Source organism: Cryptomeria japonica, chromosome 9, assembly GCF_030272615.1.
Source record: "Cryptomeria japonica chromosome 9, Sugi_1.0, whole genome shotgun sequence".
NCBI lineage: Eukaryota > Viridiplantae > Streptophyta > Pinopsida > Cupressales > Cupressaceae > Cryptomeria > Cryptomeria japonica.
In genome coordinates this window covers 731,124,417-731,144,696 of record NC_081413.1, presented here as the reverse complement: position 1 = coordinate 731,144,696, position 20,280 = coordinate 731,124,417, and the positions used below count along the sequence as shown (strand labels likewise).

Genomic DNA, 20,280 nt, shown 5'->3' with positions numbered 1-20,280 from the left:
ATAATACTCCTAGTTTTATATTTGAATACACATGCTGAAATCTTAAGTGCCAAGGATGAATTTAGATCAATGCATCAATTCGGATCATTACATATTCATAGCAAACCACATCAAATAGGTTGAGAGATAAACATGCTCAAAATAGAGATTAGGGCATAACCAAATACTAACTTCAATAATTCGAACTGGATCAAAACAAATTCTTAACACAAGAACAAAGCTCGAACTAGGGTGATTGTTAGAAACCCTAGGAAGATAGTTATGCAACCCTTAAAGGAATAAAAGGAATACTAAGATCTGAAAACAAGTGCACAAATCGACATATGAAAGCACCCTCAGATGGAGTAGTTAACAAGCAAGAGAACCTTGTGCACTAGTTAAGACACCAATAACGATAAGGCAATCATATGCAAATTTCCAAACCAAGTGGACCCTACAATTGAGAATATAGGAATGAGAACATCCGAAATCTTATTCTTGCTATCGTCCCATCGATGCCTTCAATTTGTCAAGCAGACATTGCTGTTGAACTTTCTGATTCACCGTAGACTTCTTCAGCCCTAATCTGCAAAAGAAGTACTTGTTCTTCCTTCAAGCTGTTAGGCCTTATAGAAGGAACCTGGCTTTGATACCATGTTAGTTTTAGTGATCAGATTTAAGTAAACTCAGAAATTAACTTAAATGTAAACACACAAGAGACACAAAACACAATATACCCTGGGAAAACCTCCCTCTTGGAGGAAAAACCCAGCATCAAAGATCCATATCAAAAACCCTTTAGTATGAGAAAATTACAATTACAATAAGGATCAGTTCACTTATCTGATAAGACTCCCAATCTAGGGCAGTGCTTTGTCAATATGAATTCCTTTATGTGTAGACCCTAATCTGAAGATGCACAGGCAGGGTTTCGACTGTAAGGTAGATGATTGTCACAACTTGATATCACCCAACAAATCTGCCAATAAGTCTGCTACTTGAAGATGCACAGATCCGAACTGGAATGGAGCTTGACATGCACAATATTTAGGACATATGTGAAGGAGATCTACAGCTTGGTCTGGCATACAAATTCGCCCAGCTGTTATGAAGCAATTCGTTGATTTGTGAAGACCAATTTGCTGAAGAAGAGCAGAGAGGATATTCGCTAGGGCAGAATATTTTATTGCTAGGAATGATTGATTGAATGTATATATCTGATTGCCATGATTGAGTCTTGTTATACACAAGACTCAATCCTCTTACATAGGTTGGCCTAGCCTCATTAGGCCGACTTCTTCATATTATTTTCCTTTTGACAAGTTTGGCGCCCAAATCAAGTTACATTTTCCAATTGGGCCCAACCCAATAATTTGATTACAAGTTATATAAATAATTGCATGCCACACGTTTCATTTGGGGCTGGACTCAATTACAAGTTACATTATGAGTCTCCCTTACATTTAACTTAATCACAAGTTACATTGTGTGATTTTGGGCCCAACCCAATAGTAATTTAATCGCACAAGTTATACACCGAATTTGAATTGCATTTATGCAACATTTAAATTTGAAACATAATCCGAGCTAGGTATAATTTCAACAACAAAAATATCCACGAACATGTAGATGAAACGAAGGACCCAAGAGCAGGAAAAAGTTTTCCCAAACCCTAGCCGTGGGTAAGAACAAAACTTGGGTGCTAAAAGAAATTTCGCAAGCAGAGAATATCATCGTGAAAACTCACTTCCTTCGCATGGGCTTCACACAACACAGGAGAGAAGAAACTCCCTTTGTAGGTAAAAACACTAGACCCAGAACAAAATCCCCACCTGCAAAAACTAACTCTCGACATAGAGAAACACGGGCCCAAGTCGCAGCTACCATCGCGTGGTAAATAAAATATGTCGTGTGTAAAATCCAATTGGCATTACAATTATGTAATTTAATTATAGAAATTCTATTTGTAGATATATTGCATTTGTTGAAATTGTTTTTTTGGGACAAAAATCAGGTATATCCCAAAAGGGGATATTAAGATTCTACAACCTCTTTTTATACCATAAAGAGTCTCTCTTCCAACAAAATTTATCTAAACTATTGGGTTCATTTTGCTATTGTTGAACGAGTTATTTGTAGCAACATCATTCTACCACTTTGCTTTGGCTTCTTCAACTCAATTTGCTTTGTAATGCCTCACCCCTCGTATTAAATTCTTGGATAATGCGTCAACCTCTATATTCTCCTTCCCTTTCTTATTTACGATCTCAAAGTCATAACCCAACATCTTAGTGACCCATTTTTGTTGCTCTTTAGAGGATAGTCACCGTTCTAGAAAATATTTTAGGTTATCATGATCTATATTAACTTTGAAGTGTCTACCTAACAAATATGGCCTCCACTATTTCATTGCATGAAGAATAACTAGCATTTCCTTCTCATAAATTGGTCTAAGTTGATTCTTACCCATTAATTGACAACTTTCAAAAGCAATAGGCCTACCTTCTTGCATGAGAAGTGCTTCTATAAAACCCTTGGTGAAGTTTGGAGTTGCTAGAACTAGAATTGTACATGTAGCTTCCTCCAGTCTCTTAAATGTTGTATTACCTAATTCATTAAATTGAAAAGATCCTACTTTGAAAAATCTATTAGGGGTTCTATTGTGTAGAAATAGTTCTTCACAAATCTTCTATAGTATCAAGTTATTCCTAGGAAACCACTCAACCCTTGATTTTGTTAGGATCAAATTTTAATTCTTCATGAGACACTATGCGACTTAAGTATTCCACCTCATTTAGACCAAAAGTACACTTGGAAGGTTTAGTATAAAAGCTAGTGTTGTTTGAGAACTTGTAATGCTTGATCTAAATAATGCAAATGCTCTTCCCATGTCTTGCTATAAATTGATATATTATTAAAGAACATTAATACAAGCTTATCTCAAAATGGCTTAAAGATGGATTCATCAAACTTTGAAATGTTGAAGGACCATTAGTACGACCAAATGGCATCACTAGAAACTCATAATGACCCTCATGAGTCCCAAATGCTATCTAGGGAATATCTTCTTACTTAATTTGAATTTGGTGATAAATTGATCTATGATCAAGTTTTTAAAAATACTGGTCCATTTAATTCATTTAGTAAATCATCAGTGATTGGAATAGAAAATTTATCTTTGGTGGTGTACTTGTTGAGCTCTCTATAGTATGGACATATGCGCTGAGTGTCATCCTTCTTACATACCATCACTGAAGAGCACTCGGTTCTATTGAGAGGGGGGGTGAATCAATATAGCAACAAGCTTTTACTTTTCAAAAACTTAATTAATCACAATAGCAATGCTTCAAAACTTAATCATCTACTTCAGTAAACATATGCAAGATCTAGCAATTAGGAACACAAGATGAACACACGATTTGCATGGAAACCCTTGCAGGAGAAAACCATGACAAATATTGTTTATATTGGAAACTTCTTACAATCTTCGTAGGCACCAACCCATAGGAGACACCAATCCCCACAACTGAGCACCGACTTAGCAAGAGACACCAATCTCCTTGAATATGAGGCACCAATCTCCAAAAGAGTAATATGATAATTATTTGACCTTATTTACAAATCGGCTCAATATTTCATCATAGTCTGCCTTAACATATGCTTAATATATCTCTTAGATCTGCCCCATAAACTTTATAAATCTTCTTTAAAAATGCTTCTCTAAGTCTGCTTGTTATCTTTAACAACTTCTGCTCAAAAATCTGCAATAATATCTCTCACAGATCTGCTTGAATACATTTTTATTTCTGCTCTTTTGTAGGAATGATATTCAATGAATGCCTGTTTGAAAAAACCTCTCAGCATCTTCTATTTATATCTAGCAATGCACCTCTTCATCAAAAGATATAACCCTCCAAAAGAGGTCGGCCTTATGCAGCTAAAAAGATTTTTTATTTAATTTAAATTCCTTGCCCAAAATAGGCGCGCATCCCAATGAGGATGGCCCAGGAATTTTTTATTTATTTAAAAAGTCTTCCAAGGTGGGTGCCAAGAATAAGGGGGGATGGCTCAAGTAAATTATATTATTTTTTTTTAACATTTAAACCCCCATAAATTTAGGGCGGCTCCATGAGGGGGGTCATCCCATTTTTCTTATATTTATTTTGCACTTTTGAACTCAACATTAAATATGCAATTTATCTCCTTGCTCGATAACCTCTCGATAATATTAATATTTGGCACAAGCTAACCTCCATCAAATTTGACATGACTTGCCTTTGACATCAATGACAATAATCCAACAATCACCATAGTAGAGGTGTAGGCACTTTGGCTATGCCTGACTACACTTGCCTCTAACATATTTGAAACATCTTGTTGATCTCACATTTTTGTATGTAGGGGTGCTTATAGGGCCGAATTTTGGGTAGTTGGCTCCTTAATAGTAGTTGACTGGTATGATCATGATCTCTTTTTAGGACACGGTCCTTTTGACATTTCTTATGTTACACGGGGACACATCCCCACCCCTCAGACTGCCATACCCGTCCCTTGAAGTGTATGGGGGATCAGGGGGGACATCCCCTATGTAAGATACCCTTCTAATTTTAACCAAAGTTTTGCACCCTTTCCCAAATCAAAGAGTAGGTATTTTTTTCAAATAGTTGCTTGCATATATGGAATGTTTATTGCAGATTTAAAGTGAACAATATGTGCCGATTCGAAAGCTGTTGACAATTCAACTGAACACTTATGAAATAGATAGTTGCATCATTCTAACTGAAACAGATATCTCTTTATTCATGGTTGCTGCTGTTCACTGTGCTAATAAATCGTTAAACTTATTGTGCTATTTGGAGCAGTCTTCATCTCTTAAAACTTAAGAGTTTAACACAACCCTTTTCAACAGATAATCTCATTCTTTTAAGGAGAATTATAACAGGGAATATTCAGTAAACTGTTTCAGATATTAATACAGAAAGTGCAAAGATTGTTTCAAACTTACAGCCTTTTCCCATTTCTCTGATCGATGCTCTTTCCTCAGTGCTTTTCCAATTGCAGCAATTGTGAGAGGATGATGACTACATTGATCAAGCAAGCTTTCAGCCACATCCTGGACGAATGATTGATAAGGATTCAGTCATATATTTATACTCCTGACTTCTGAGCACTTCAACCGAAGCTGAAAATTGGGTTGAATCCTCCAAGTATGATTCCCATGTGAACCCTGAAGCTGTAAACTCTGACTTCAAAGCATCCACGACTTCTCTGCTGCTCTGCTTCAGTAATATGATGATCAAATAGCACAATTCGCAATATGATGATCGAATAGCACTCACTACCTCCTGTATTTACCTTACTTATGCCTTGATATCATGTAGGCCAACTTGGATACCTAATTAATAAATTATATCACATAGGTCAACTTGACTACATAATTAAGACTAATTAAATGATTACATAAGTCAGCTACAGATGTCTCAATACAGCTATTTGGTTAAGGGCATAGGAAAAACATCCTCGGTATCAATATCCCACAACACTAAAATACCACAAACATTAAAAGAGACTTTAATCTGCTAAAGCAAAAACAACAGTGCCAAGAGGGGGATTAGGAGCATTTAGGGGCATTGATGATTATAATATTCCATGAGACAATCTTTGGTAGCCCCAAGGAGGGGATTTTGCCTTCCTCATTCTCATAGTGTACATTGTAAAGTGTGGGTTGACATCCTGAGTTAATTTCCTCCCTAACTTTAACTTGGCTTGACTACTTTCCTCTTCTCTTTGTTCCATAGTTTGCATTGAGAACATGGGAGTCAGACCGTGAAATGGTGAGAGGCTCTGAATTGGCCAAATCTCTGTCCTCCTCTCATACCTCCTCAACTTCATCCATCAGCTCCTCACCAACCTTTTTAGTATACCTTTCGCAATTATGTTCAAAAAGTCTTTCTCCAAATTCATCTCATTTTCATTCCTAAGGAGGCCCTTCGCTAGAATTAAGTCTTTGAGGCCTAATTTAACCCAATTTTTTTGGTTGTTGGCTGATCCAAAATGAGATTTGAGTGGGAAGGGGCTTCAACATTTTGTTCCAGAATAGATTCCTTGATAGGGACTGGATGATCCCTGCCCTCCTGCCATTTATCTTTCCATATTGTTTATCTCTGATCTGGGCAGAATTTTTTGATATGACCAGGCTTTTGACAATGGAAGCATTTGGACCTTCAATTTGAATATTTGCCATCAAACTCCATGATTTGAATTTAGAAGGATGAAAGATAGGATAGGGATAGGAACATCCACTTTGACACAAATTAGGGTGAAAATTCCCAAATTCCCATTCAGAGCATTCTCATCTGCCATTCAAAATTCTCCTAGAGAGATTTCAATCCTTGTGAGGATCAAAATATCCCAATATTTCGCTGGCAGGTTGTGTAATCTCAGTCATACTGGAGTAAGCTTCAAATTAGCTGTCAGCGGATTGAAGTTGGCAGACAATGCTGGAGGCAAAAACCTGGAACCATTCAAGAGCCATGGGCCTCTGGAGAAAATCTATTCCTTTGTTTCTGTGTCGCCATGAAGAAACCTTTAGGTAAAAAGAACAAACTTGTAGATCACCCCGGTTTCCTGCTACCCACTGCTCCAAGTTCCCTCATGCTGTCCAGAATTTCCAGAAATTTCCAATTAGGGCTTTGGATTGATGCTCAGAAATTTTGGAGTCAATGCTTGTTGCTGGTAGGTCAATTTTTAGGGCCTCACCAAAAGGTGGTTAAATATAGATGGGACCTGTTTTCTGTTACCAATTGAGTTGGCTCCTATTACCACCCTTGGTCTGATGGTACTGTTGTTTCTCTGACCTGTTATTTCATGACCATTCTTTCCCTTCTGATTTTAGTCCTTATTGCCCTCCTTAATTTTATATCTACACACAGCACTATTATACACACACGCCAGAAACAATTAGTTTTCCTGTATTGCATATACTTCAATTTCATCAGTTATTTCTGTTATTCATTTGAGAGTTGTACCATTGTTTCAGAAAATTTTAATCAGTGCATTTTCTGTATTGTACTTGCCATTATGATGTGCCTATCTCTTGCCCCTTTGATTTGTCTTGTTCTTTCTTAATGTTTATTTTTATACACACCTCTGCATTTTTGTCACTTCTAGGATCCAAGTATAAAGGAATTGGCAGAACAGATAGCCAAGGACCCATCGTTCAATCAAATGTCAGAGCAATTGCAACACAGTGTGCAGGGTTCGAGTTCAGGGCAAGAAGGAATCCCACAGCTGGCTGCTGAGCAGTATTTTTCAGCAATGCAACAGGTTATGCAAAATCCTCAGTTTATGTCCATGGCCGAGAAACTTGGTAATACTCTGATGCAGGTAATTTTGTAAAGCGCTATTGTCAAAATGGTTGACAAATTTGCAATTCCTTCAATTTGATCTTAAGTGCTATTTGGCAAACTAATTGCAGGACCCAGTCATGTCTGGCATGTTACGAAAGGATCAGATAGAGGCACATATGGCACAAGTTAAACAAGATCCAACTTTGAAGCCTATTCTTGATGAGATTGAGTCTGGGGGTCCAGCTGCAATGATGAAGTAGGAAACATTTCTATTGAGCTATAGTTTGCATTGTTTGATTGTTGCAAAGTATTGATGAGGCTGAAAAATGCAAAATTTTAAGGTTTGATGTCTTTTTGTTGAAGAATTTTAGTTTTCTGTTATAGCTTGATCACAATTTTTCTACTTTACAGGTACTGGAATGATCCAGCTATTCTGGCCAAATTAGGTGAAGCCATGGGAGTTGGATCTTCTTTTGATGCTGGTGCATCAAATGAATCACCAGGTGCAGATCAGGGTGAAGAGGATAATGACTATGAGAATGAGGATGAGGATGAGCTTACTGTTCATCGAACTGCAAGTGTTGGTGATGTGGAGGTATTGTGGTAAAAGCTTTCATGTGCATGTGGAACAATTAATTTTTTTCTTAAAGTTTACCTGGAATGCCTTATTTTTTGGTCCATATTTTATGGTTAATTGTGAATAATAAGCTTACAAAAGCTACCAGATAGATTCTTGAAGCAGAAAATGTCATCGAAACATTTGGTTATCTTTGTGATTTTCTGAAATATACTACAAAATAGGTGTTTTCAGATCAATAAAAACTGAAATAGCATAATTTGTTATTCCTTGATTTTATCTGTAACAATGTCCAACAATCATCTAACATGGATCCATATGATTTTGAGTATACAGGGGAAAGCCTAAATTTTATTTTGTTATGGAGCTTCTTATTCTTTTCAGTTCATTCAATACATAAGTCGATCTGATGTATGACAACCAAACTTCTGTGAATTACCATGCCTGAGAAAAGTCATAGCATCTGAGATCACTCCCTAAACATGACAGGAACTTATTGTTTCTTGGATTTGCATTATATTTCTCAAAGTGCTCTCTCTTCTTTTCACAATATTTGATGTTTTTGCGTTTTTTCTATGCTTAATATGTCTGCTCAAGGTGTTCTCTTGATCTGAGTTTTGTAATTCAATATAACTTTTTTGCAATCCAAAAGGCTGGGTTCGTGCTTAATCTCTATATCTTGGGGCATCTAAATTCTGATTTTTTGTAATAATGTAATTCAATGGTAATTTTATTTCAATTTAAAAGGCCAAGTTCTTGGTTCACCTCTAGATCTGGGATGTCTACATTCTGATTTTTATGTAACTTTAATCACTAATTTTTGAATTTCTTCCTTGAATCCTTCTCATTGAAAATATTGCAATTTATATAATGGCCTTTCAAACTGTTTGCTCATTTAAATGATTGCACATGTCCTCATTTTGTAATGCTTTTTGCTATTCTAGTGCTGGGTTTCCATTAGTCACATCACACACATTGTGCATGGTGAATGGACTCAAATCCTCGTCAGCATCTCCACCTGTGCCTCAGATGATCAAGTATGACCCTGCCACAAATATGCTTACCCTAATGCACCAATCAGAGAGCACCCATCAAGGTTACGATGAACAGACTGGGGGGAAGGTTGCGTTGCACCTCTCAAAGCCCGTCAAAGCCCCTCAAAGCCCCTTCTTACAACTGTCTTCTTGCACTGCATTTATGAGATATCTAAGGCAATGTTAACTCTAAATGGTGGCATATTTCCTTGGTATTGGGCCTTTTTGTTTATAGCCAAGCAATACTCGCAGACATGTGCCAAGATGTTTGTGTTGATTCTGATGTGTGTCCCATGTAGTGAAGCATGTGCCTCAAGCATCCTGCATGCATCAACTTTACCACATCCCTAGGAATGGCCATGCGATGCATCATTTGAGAATTCATTTGCTCACCCACCCTCTTTTTAGCTTGTGTTATCTTTGCATTAGTTTGTGCCACTGTGCAAATCTTTCCACCTCTACAAATCTTCCCTCAGTCACATTCTTTTGGGTGTGCTCATATTTATTTCTAGTTGGTGCACGTGATTAATCTATCATTTTCTTACTCTAACATTCAGTTTTTGAGGGTTAATTCTGTATTCCATAAGAAGATTTTTTCTTCAGTTTCTTGACATTTTAAACTATTGTTTGTACTTCCACTTACCGTGCATAGACTAAAGAGTGCTTAAAGAAAAGATGTCATGCATACTGCCAATCTAGTATTTTGAAATAATTTTTTGTGTGAATGCAGGGACTGAAGAACCTCCTTGAAAATGGTGCAGATAAAAATGAGAAAGATTCTGAAGGTCGGACTCCTTTGCACTTTGCTTGTGGTTATGGAGAGGTAAGGACTCTAAAAGAAACAAACGATCACTTAAGCAACAAAGCTATTTGTGCTTAAAAATGCTTCACATAGTTGATAACTTCTTACATCAATGACACTGTTCATTTATAGTTCCCCTTCATTGAAAATCAAAGAGGTGTGTATAGTAAATGAATTATGAAATCATTACAATAGCTAAGATACAATTTCTAGTATGTAGTTTATATACTAATATACCAGGGATGTTATTGTCTTGCATTATTCAAGTTACGGCTTGAATTACATTGTGAATCCCCGTCATTCATGCTGTTTTATTTAATGAACAGACTGTGATGAAAATATATCTCTTGATGCAGAGTTTCTGTTTTATGACTTTATATGGTATAAAAGGTTTGCTAATTAATACCGGCATGAGAAGGGCTTTTAAGCATATCATGTCAAAGGTTTCCCTCATTATCAAATCTATAGATTTATAACTTGCTTGGTTGTCTTTGCAGATTCACATGATCCACAGTCTCATCTCAGCAGCTTTTTCTAATACTTATAATTCCAGAGCCCACAGTTTTATTTTTTGGTTCACTTACCCATTCTTCTGTCACTTAGCTAATTTGTTTGGGATTTGTTTTCCACTGATCAGGTTAGGACCTTATATTTTTCAAACTAAAAAGAAAATGCTTCACGTCTTTAATCTTTTCAATATTTTGATAGACACAAATCCATGTTTATAATATTTTGGATCAAATCTTTAGAGGCTGAGAAAACCTACACGTGAAGGCAAGTCCTCATCTCTGGGAAGGCTTTGCAATAGTTCTTGAGGGCATTTACAATTTACAAATTGAAGTTCAAATTTGCAAAGACATAAAATACCTTGTGTGTTTATTCCCCTGTATAAAGATGGTTCACATCATACATATATAGTGAGATTTCTTTTATAAAATTATAAATCTAAAGCCTTATTTGTTATATGATATCAAAACATTAGTGTTGTTATGTTTTAAATATTTTCAATCAATAGATTTGTCATAATCGACCTGCTTGAATACATATCTATTGCATATATATTATAAAGTTGAATACAAACTTTGAGGAAATGCCATATATAAAGTTGAATCTAACATGTGAGAAAATTTGTAGGTGAAGTTGCAGGACATTTGAGAAAACTGAAAGTACATAAAAGAAGCAAACTATACTTAGAAATGAAGTGACTGGATGATATAGTTAGAGATGTAAAATAAATCTAGTGGCAAAAATAGGAAATAGATATTGGCAGGGCTGGATGATTGTCAAAAAAGTCTGTTTGGAACAATTTGGAAGAGTCAAGCATAAATAATCCAGCTAAGGCTAAAAATGGTCCCTTAAATAGGCCTTAAATGGGCTGAAGTGTATGTTCCCGGTAGAAATAGAAGAGGCAGACAAGTTCAGCAGAAAAGGATGGAGTTGATATCATGGCATAATGGAAGGTGTTGACATCATGGTAGAAATGAAGGGTGTTAATTTTATAGTAATAAAATAATGGAGGAAGTTGAAATGTCTTAATATAACTGATAGGTTTAGAGCAGTCTTTATCCAAGTTTTGGGGATAGGGGGACAGATTTTGGTGTCAGCAATTTTTTTAATTTTGATTGTGGGATTGACAATTCTTTTTTCCAAATTCTGGGATGGCTACTTAAATTAGTATGTAAAAATTAATTAAATAAGTTACAATACTTCATTTAGGCAAACAACATGAACAAAAGAAGCTGAAATTTATACAAAATTTGACAATTTGGCAATCAATTCATCCAATGATCAATGACAAGCACTTATAGTATAATATTTATATTATTTATCAAATAAAAAATACAAAGTACAATACTACAAAGTAACATTGACAGTCAAAATATAATGTCTATTCTAAGTTCTACTTCTAACTGATTATCCAATGCAAATGTCATGACATACCCCTCATTGGTGAAACTACTAGACTTGGTTACCTCTTGCAACTAGACCCAAACCACCATTGTATGTGCAACCTAATTTTCATCAATTTGCATTATCTTCTTAGGCTGTACATCCCACCATGTTGGACTTTCTTTGTACTCAATCGTCTTGCAATACATGAGATGCAAAGCACAATGTACAACCATAACCTCCACCTTTCTCTTAGAGCAAATGAAATTGTATGTAGACCAATTTCTCTTAGTAGCAAAGAACCTACAAATTTGTAATAAGAGTTGAATGGCTAGTGTGTGTATCAATGATAGAGACCCATATAATTGCCACCAACTCTTTGGATTCTCCCACAGCAAAGTCTCTCCATCTATCTTTGCCTAACTCATATATCCTATAAGTTAATAAAATCTAGTACACTAGTGTAAAATAAACATGCGTATTGTGCATCTTAGTGGCTTTAACAAAGCCTCTCTTCACTTTCACATCATCTATGGGAGAAGTCTACTAGGTATTTGCAGATACCACTTTGGTTTAAGTGCATAGGTAGTTGTGTGCAAAGAAGGGTTGAGCTTCTCCCATTTATGCTTAAAGATGGGTTGAATGTGCTCATAGTAGAACTGCAAGTGGATCTCTTTGTCAAAGGATGATGTTCACTTGGCCAAGCATGTTATTGATGCGCTCATATATTTTCCTTAGACTAGGAATGTATTTCTTATCTAGCCAAAAGGTTTCACTCTTTACCACTTCCTTCACTTTTAACCCTTGATCTTGTTTGCATGAATAAGGTTATCTCCTAGCTAATTCCTTAGTGTGGACCTATTCACAAGTTAACTTAGGTCCTAGGTGCTATTTCTAGTAGTTATTAAATGGGGTCACATATCTCATTTACTTCTTGTGTCTTAGGTCATTTAATATTTGTTTTAAGCTAGTTGTCTCATAACATAGGATTAAGAGTAAGACAAATGTCAATATCTTGTTTAGTCCTATCACTCACCTTGCCTATATAAGCAAGGCTATTGTACACTTTGTAACATATCTCATAGATCTTAGTATCAAGCAAGCTCATATCTTGCACACTCTTTTGTTGAAGGTTTCTTGTGTATTTGCAAGTGGTCTTGGGTGTTGAGCTAATCTTCAACTCCTACATGGTATCAAAGCAATGGCCTTGCAAAAGCCTTTTCAGATTTGAGGGTAGAGCTATTGCTAGATGATAGATCTTGGTGGTTTTTAGTAAAGTTGATATGCTCTTCTCTTGCATCATATGGTGACTTGGAGAATCATAAAAGCTTGAAAAGAAACACCAAATGTAGGGGTTTTCTCTTTGTGGGTTTTGATTTCAAGTTCATATTGGAGCATGTTGGAGCAAATCTAAGCTCACCACTTGAGTTCAAAGAGTTGAAAGTCGGTTTTGTCTTTTTTTTTTAAACCCACGTTGGGCTTGTGAGGCTAGATCTATAGGGGTTTGAAGTGGGAAGGAGGTTGCTAGATCCAGGAGGTAGCTGAATTTTCGAAGCACTTTGGGCCAAAACAAACCTTGCCATTGTGTCCGAGAGGCCCCAAAACCCTCATATTGATTGTCAAATCATCAAAATTTAAGACTTATGCCTCAAGCCTACAAAGATTTCTGTGTTCCAGTTTGTTGATGTATTTTTTAGACACCTCTAACATAGAATAAAATACCAAAGTATTTTACCCTCTCTTGATCAAAATCACCTCAGCTGCTAAATGTATGATCAACCAAGACGACTCCAAGGTTCCTATTGTCAGGTCTTGATGTGTGGGTAACTCAATGGTTGATGTGATTGTTGTATGCGCAAAGGGACTTACACAACTGTTCTAATGAGACCTCAAATCTTCATGAGTGGAAGTATATTTGGCATGTTTTTGAAATGACTTATGATTTAGCAAGATGAGCACTTGTTCCTATCTCTAACAAAGATTTTGAAATAAAATGCAAAAGGAAAGGGGTTAGGAATTCTATTCTAATCCTAGAATGTGAGAGATAGTGAATGACTCTATGAAATTCTACTAGGCTTAGTTATGTCATGCAAGGAACAACTCTACAAAGCTTAGTGCAATCTTCTAAGGTAATCAATAGATATTCAAATTTATACCCACAATACTAACACCATTCATTTGATGCATATCAATGAGCACGTAAAAATCGAAGTTAAGCTTAGATTAAATTCCAGTTGACCACACAAGGCAAATTTACAATCAGCAAATAGCTAGTGGTATGGACAAACGAATTTCATATAGATCCATTCAACAGTTTCTTCATTGAACTAAAATACTTAAAGCAAGATTCTAAACTAAATTGAGGATTAAAGAACCACACAATACTCCAAGATTTCATAAAAATCACCCAAGTTCAATGATTCAATTCAATTTGGGCAGCATCTAAGTGACATTTCTCAAAATCTCTCTTTACAAATGAGAGAAGGGGTTTATATAGTCTCAAATGAAATGAATGGCCAGGATTCATTTAGAATCAAGGGCCAAGATCATGCCAACACAACCCTAATTAGAATTTCTAGCAAAAAATGAAATCGTATCCATATCACAAAGCTCGAGGTATGAAGTCCAATGAGATGTCGCCTAGTCATCAAGCGAGCTATCCTCTAGAAGATTCCTTCCTCTATCCCTTTCTTTGGCTGCATATTCAAGAAATCTGGACATGATTGAATTGAGCTCTTCCATTGTGACACTTGGCAAACCATCTTTTTGCAATTCCATCACATCCTAGGCATCTAAGCAAGTATTGAAGATGTTCTCCCAATTTGGTGTATGCTTTTGCAAGTTACTGATGAAGATCATAAGGGAGACCAAATTGTCTAGCTGATTCTGCATGATAGACTCTAGCTCTTGAAAATAAACAAACTTCATTTTCTCTTTCAATCCTTTCAAATTCAAGCTGCTAGAAGTGTTGACATCTTGTCCCAATAATTTCTCAATTGAAGTGAGGATCTTTGATTGTATCTTTAAGATTGATCCTTCCATTTCCATGCAAACACTGATTTCCTCATTGCCAAAGAACAATATCATCCATGGAAATCATACACATTTCCCTCCTGAATTACTCCCTCTTGGATCAATGTCGGTGTAGGAATCTGCTTCAACACCTTGAGGCGAGGGATAGTCTTGTCTTGGACCTATTGAAACTCTTCCCATACTCCCTCCAAGCATTGTTTTTTGCTCATGAGTAACGTTGTCTTATCGTAGGCATAGACAAATTGGACTAGGAAGTCCTCTGTTTGCTTTGAAATGTCCTCTATCCATTTTCCAACCTCCTAATATGTACTCCTCATTGTGTTGTGACCATTAAGTGACCCTTGGGCAACAACGATGGGCGAAACAAATGTAGGATCCTCACGCCTTAGGGGATTCAACAACCCCTCAATGTATTCCTTGAGTTTCTTGTTCGCTATTGCTATCATTTCCTTCTTCTCTTCAACTTTGTTTAACTGTGCCTCAATGGCCTTGGCGGAATCATTTAGCTTCTGAAACTCTTGTTGCTTTGTGGATGGTCCAAGATCAATTGTTGTCACCTGATAGTCCATGGGAGTGATCTCATCTCTAGGCTTGTCAACTGCTGGGACAACCACTTGCAAAATGCGGTATCCTGAATCGTCTATAGTAATTTTAGAGAACTTCTTTGCTTTCTTCTTTTCTTTATCCTTACCAATCTAGGCTAAGAAGTCATCTACATCTTCAATGGGCCGCATTTTTCCAACTTTCTTCTTTTCCATACTGTTCATCAACCAATTAGGGATTGTAGAAAATTCCATTCCATCCTCGAGCTGATGATCGTCATCAATTCCTCTCAAGGCGAAAATTACCTCTTCATTTGCTTTCCTCTTACTGAGGTCTTCCACATCATCTCCTAAATGGACCTCAATTTGAATGGTTGGAGATCCTGGTTGTTGTTCTTCGTCTTCATGTGGCGTTGATTGAGCTGATGCATGCTCATCCTGATCATTATCTGGTAGGATCTCCGTGTTAGAACCTTGTTCGGATTCATTGTCTTCTTCTGGTACGTCATTCCCCTTAACAGATGAGGAACTCATGGTAGACTGAGGAGTACTGGACTTGTGCTTCTTGTGTTTGGATTCTTGACTGGCAATCTTCTTACCCTTTTCTTGTGTTCCTCTGACTATATCCTTTCTTCTCTTAGGATCTTGACCCTCTTCATCATTGTTTGTTCTTACATCACTTATAGTTCTTTCATCATCGTTAAGAGAAGACTCCTCGCTTTTCATTTTCTCATAGGTCAAAGTAGTACTCTGCCTTCTTAGCTTGTTGATTTGTTTGTCTACCCATTCTCTAGAGCAATCATTCACTTCCCTCATCAAGTCTACTACTTCGGGCTGTGACCAATCAGGTGATGGAACTGGCTTGTCTTTCTCCTTCACATATTGAGAATGAATATGATTCCTATCATCATTTACTTGATCAGGAATTGAGAGGAAGTTACACTTCCTCGTGAAGTCCACTGACATTCGAGATCACATCTTTCTCCTAACTCCGAACTCATTTGTAAGATTTGCTCAATAGTCCTCGATGTCAACCTTGTGTGTAAATTTCTCTCCTTTGGCTGTTAAAATCCTTTGGAATGGATCAAAATGGTTCCTTGCCTTGTAAATTCCAAAATGGAAAAATTCCAATTCTTCATTAACTGTATATGCTGCTGTCATGGTGGGGCATATCTCCATCATTTTCCCAAGTGTGATAGGAAAAGTTATACCCTGCCTATTCTTCTCTTTCTGTATGCAATCAAATTCCTATAGCTGCCTCACTACTTCAAGCAACACCATCTTGTCAGTTGGATACTTGGGAAGCTTGTAAGGTTTGGAGGTAAACCCTTGGATCCTTATGTATGTGAAGGTGGGGAATTGAATAAACCACGATCCATATTTTTCTACTAATGACATTGCCTCCTTGGACAACCTCTTATGTACTCCACCTTGTAGCAACCGTGTGAGGTACATGGTGAACATGTCATTCACCCTTCTATACTGTTCTTTCTCATGTAGGTGAAGTTGTGGATAGCATTCATACACCTTATGTTGTCCCTGTATGTTCCCAACTTCACCCTTGCATATTAGTCCTTTGTATTTGATGTGTCTTGCTAGCATGCATACCAAGTAGGAAGTCATGTTGAACGATTTCGTCCTCTCCAAGTTCCTCAACTGGATATTCAATTTATCACTTATGATCTTTGCCCAATTTATCAGTACTATTCCAGCTTATATTTCCTCAATGAAATAAAACATCCATGTCTCAAACAAAGCTCCTTGCGGTTCTCCCATGATCCTATTGAGTAGGAAGATCATATCACTAAACTCTTGTTTGAAATCTGAACTTAGGAGTTTCTTCGGCAGCTTGGAATGGTGATGCCTTGTTTCAAGGACCCATTCATTATTAACGAAGAGTCATACATGCATTTGGTCCTTTTTCGAACATAGCTTGGGTGTCCTCTTTAGTTCTTGTTTGCATCCCTTGGTGATTGGGAAACCCAAACGCTTCTCTTACTGCATCTTCGGTGAGATATGCAACCACCAACCCCTTAGGTGTTCGGATTGTTCTTGACTGTGGGTCGCAGTGCCTGGCATACTCAACTATGAGCTCATTGCATTGTATTGTTGATGGGAATCCAGCTGCATGGTAGATTCCACTCTTCATTATGTTGACTGCCAAGGGAGAGGGTAGTTGGTTCTTCGTTCCGTACATCCTTCGTTTCATCTTCTTCCTATCCAAGCACTCCATGTTGGTGTCTCCAACCTTCTTCTATTTGGAAGATATCTGTGACTCCGGGTAGTATCCCTCAAGTACTTTCTTCAACTGGATCTTCCTTGCAGCTATCCCTGCTTTCGAAATGGCACCTGTATGAAGCTAGAAGTCAACAAATTTGAACAAGAAATTATCCAGAACTAACTTTGGTTCTGATTTCAATTGATTTTCATACTCATTAGCTTTCTAAAATTAGAGAATTGAAACTATGCAATGCTGATTCTAGAAAATACAAAGGATTCAATCCAAATCTGGAAATTTTTCCTTAAGGAAACCTGATTTTCAGACTTATAAAAGGTCTGATTACAATTTGTAAGTCTGAAAATATCCTTCAACTCAGAATTAGGAGTGATGTTGCAACCAAATTCGCTATCTAAGTCTGATTTTTGAGTGTGAAAGTCTGAAAATCATGTCTTATCAGTTGAATGTCATTCCTTTTCTTGTGCGATTTATATAGCTGATGCAATCTGCATTTGTATTGGCTGGGAATGATGCGATTTTCCCCTTGAGATGATGGCGTCTTCAGCTGGCAATGGTGTCTTCAGCTATGTGTTGCAAAACGTCTTCAATGGTGGCACCATTGATGCCTTAGGCAAATGTCGCACTCTTTCCTCTCTTCTTGCTGACTTAGACGATTTTGATCTCCTTCTCTATCAGCTCACTTGACATCGAATCAGCAACTTGATGATTATTGTATTGCTTTCTGGTATGTGTTTATCCAATGTTTCACCTCTTGTTTTCACCACACAGCTAATGTGGGACAAATAGAATATTAAATCAGCAAGTTGAGGATAAACGATATGTATAGGGGCATTGAGATTCAGCCACAACTTCCTTTGTTTTGTCCACCAAATGAAATGGTGGAGAATCGATCTCCATCAGGACTTCTTCGTCATTAAAATCCTCACTTAACTTTGATCTCATGCCCCTTGGTGGAAAATCAATGTCCATTGGGACACTAAATCTTGGTCAAATCTTTGTAATTCAGCCTCAAGTGGAAAATTGACCTCCATCAGGACACCTTATCTATGTTGTTTTTGCATCATTTGATCCTTTACTCCTCAATGTGGAAAATCGATCCTCATTAGGACTCGTGATTTTTGCTTGATTCACCTTCCTTGTTTTGGTCACTTTTCCCCCAAGTGGAAAATCGTGGGTCATAAGGACTTTCACTTTCCTTGTACATTTTCACCTTTTAAGCCCAGTGGAAAAAGCGACCTCCATCGGGACACTTAATTTCCATTGTTTTGTCTCGAGTGGAGATTCTTCAGTCATCGGGACTTTCCACAATAACACCTTCATTTGCTTGTAAAGTAAGTCTTGTAGTGGAAAATCGACCTCCATTAGGACTTTACTTGTCCTTAACATTGAATTGGTAATTTGATGCTCAAAATGAGGTGGAAAAACGTCCTCCATTGGGACTTCGCCAATTTTTACTTAGCTGCTCAATGGAAAAACGTTCCTCATTAGGAATTAGCTAATTTTCATACTTTGTAAGTCCAAACTTACCCAATTTTATCAATTCATGCAATGGAAATTCTATTTTCATCCGGACTTTGTGAAATTTCCCAAGTTTTCAAGGGTGGAAAATCGAAGTCCATCAAGACTTTGTGCATTTTTGAGCTCGCTTCACCTCTTAGGAATGGAAAAATGACTCCTATAGGGACTTTTAACATTTTCACACAAAATTCACATTAGTTAGCAACATTTTCGTCATTTTTCGCTCAAATTTTAGGGCAAATTGAAATTCAACACTTAGAAAGATAAATTAACATGCCATGACAACTTGGCACCTAGGATCATTCTAACATCCTTTTTAGCATTTTGATCCTATTGACTTCAAACTTAAAGATTTATCATTGTTCGCACCATGGGGACTTGGAAACACGACCATATCCAAAGACGAGACTCGGACATTTGAAGCTCAAAATTGCCACCTAACTGCCAAAACCCTAAACTAACAAGACCAGAAAGTAGGAAAGAGGGGTCCCCATTTGCAATGGGGTGATGTGTGAAAAGGTCACAACACAATCATGTTAACGTGGTTTTTATGACATCGCCTAACACAGAATAAAGTTGCCTAACGGTTACTTCAGTCTCTCTTGATCAAAATACGATTGTATGCTAAGATTGCAGTATGTTCAAACAATCGACTCCAAGGTTCCTATATGCAATGGATGTGACTCAGTCAGCTGATGTGATTGCTGGTAATCCAAGGGGACTTACGCACATATGAAGAAGTTTTAACAATTCATATCTTTCAAGGAATTCGATCATGAATGATTTATCAATGACAAGCTCTTTTTTAGGATTTTTGGGGTTGAAATATGCAGAAAATAAAAGGGAAGGGTTTAGAAAAGCTATACTAATTCTAAGAAAAAGGAGACAATGATTGTTTGGGTGAAACCAAACCGCACTTTGCTTCGCCAACTTCGTAGAACTACACAAAGACGGTGCAATCTTCAAATGTTGTGTAGGAGATTTTCATACCATCATAGAACAATGTCCATTCGATGCTTGAAGTAAGTTTTGTAATATCCCTTGGCTAATCTGACCCTGTTTTTGCTTATTTGAACACCAAGGAATATTGTCAAACATTTGGCATACAATGTTTGAAGCCGCTGTAGTGAATTCTTTCTTTATCTTCTTTGGGTTTGTAGGCTGCAAATGAAGTTATGGAAAGCTTCTAACAATGCAAAGTTGTTATAGAAATGATATACTAGCTGTTTTAGACCTTTCCACACATATGTAATGACTGAAATTAACTAGTACAGCTAGTTGACATTAAGACAAACACTTGTCATGCATCCCAAAGTA

At 37.0% G+C, this 20,280-nt stretch overlaps 1 protein-coding gene across 2 annotated transcripts in view; it reads left to right on the top strand.

The window, feature by feature from the left end:
• LOC131038655 (ankyrin repeat domain-containing protein 2B) overlaps window positions 1–20,280 on the top strand; it is a 66,167-nt gene that overhangs the window by 18,134 nt on the left and 27,753 nt on the right. For both annotated transcript variants that reach the window (XM_057971150.2, XM_057971151.2), the window contains exons 3-6: window positions 7,150–7,365; window positions 7,457–7,584; window positions 7,740–7,923; window positions 9,670–9,762. In XM_057971150.2, the coding sequence (XP_057827133.1) occupies window positions 7,150–7,365; window positions 7,457–7,584; window positions 7,740–7,923; window positions 9,670–9,762 (621 nt within the window). The remainder of the gene's footprint in view (window positions 1–7,149; window positions 7,366–7,456; window positions 7,585–7,739; window positions 7,924–9,669; window positions 9,763–20,280) is intronic.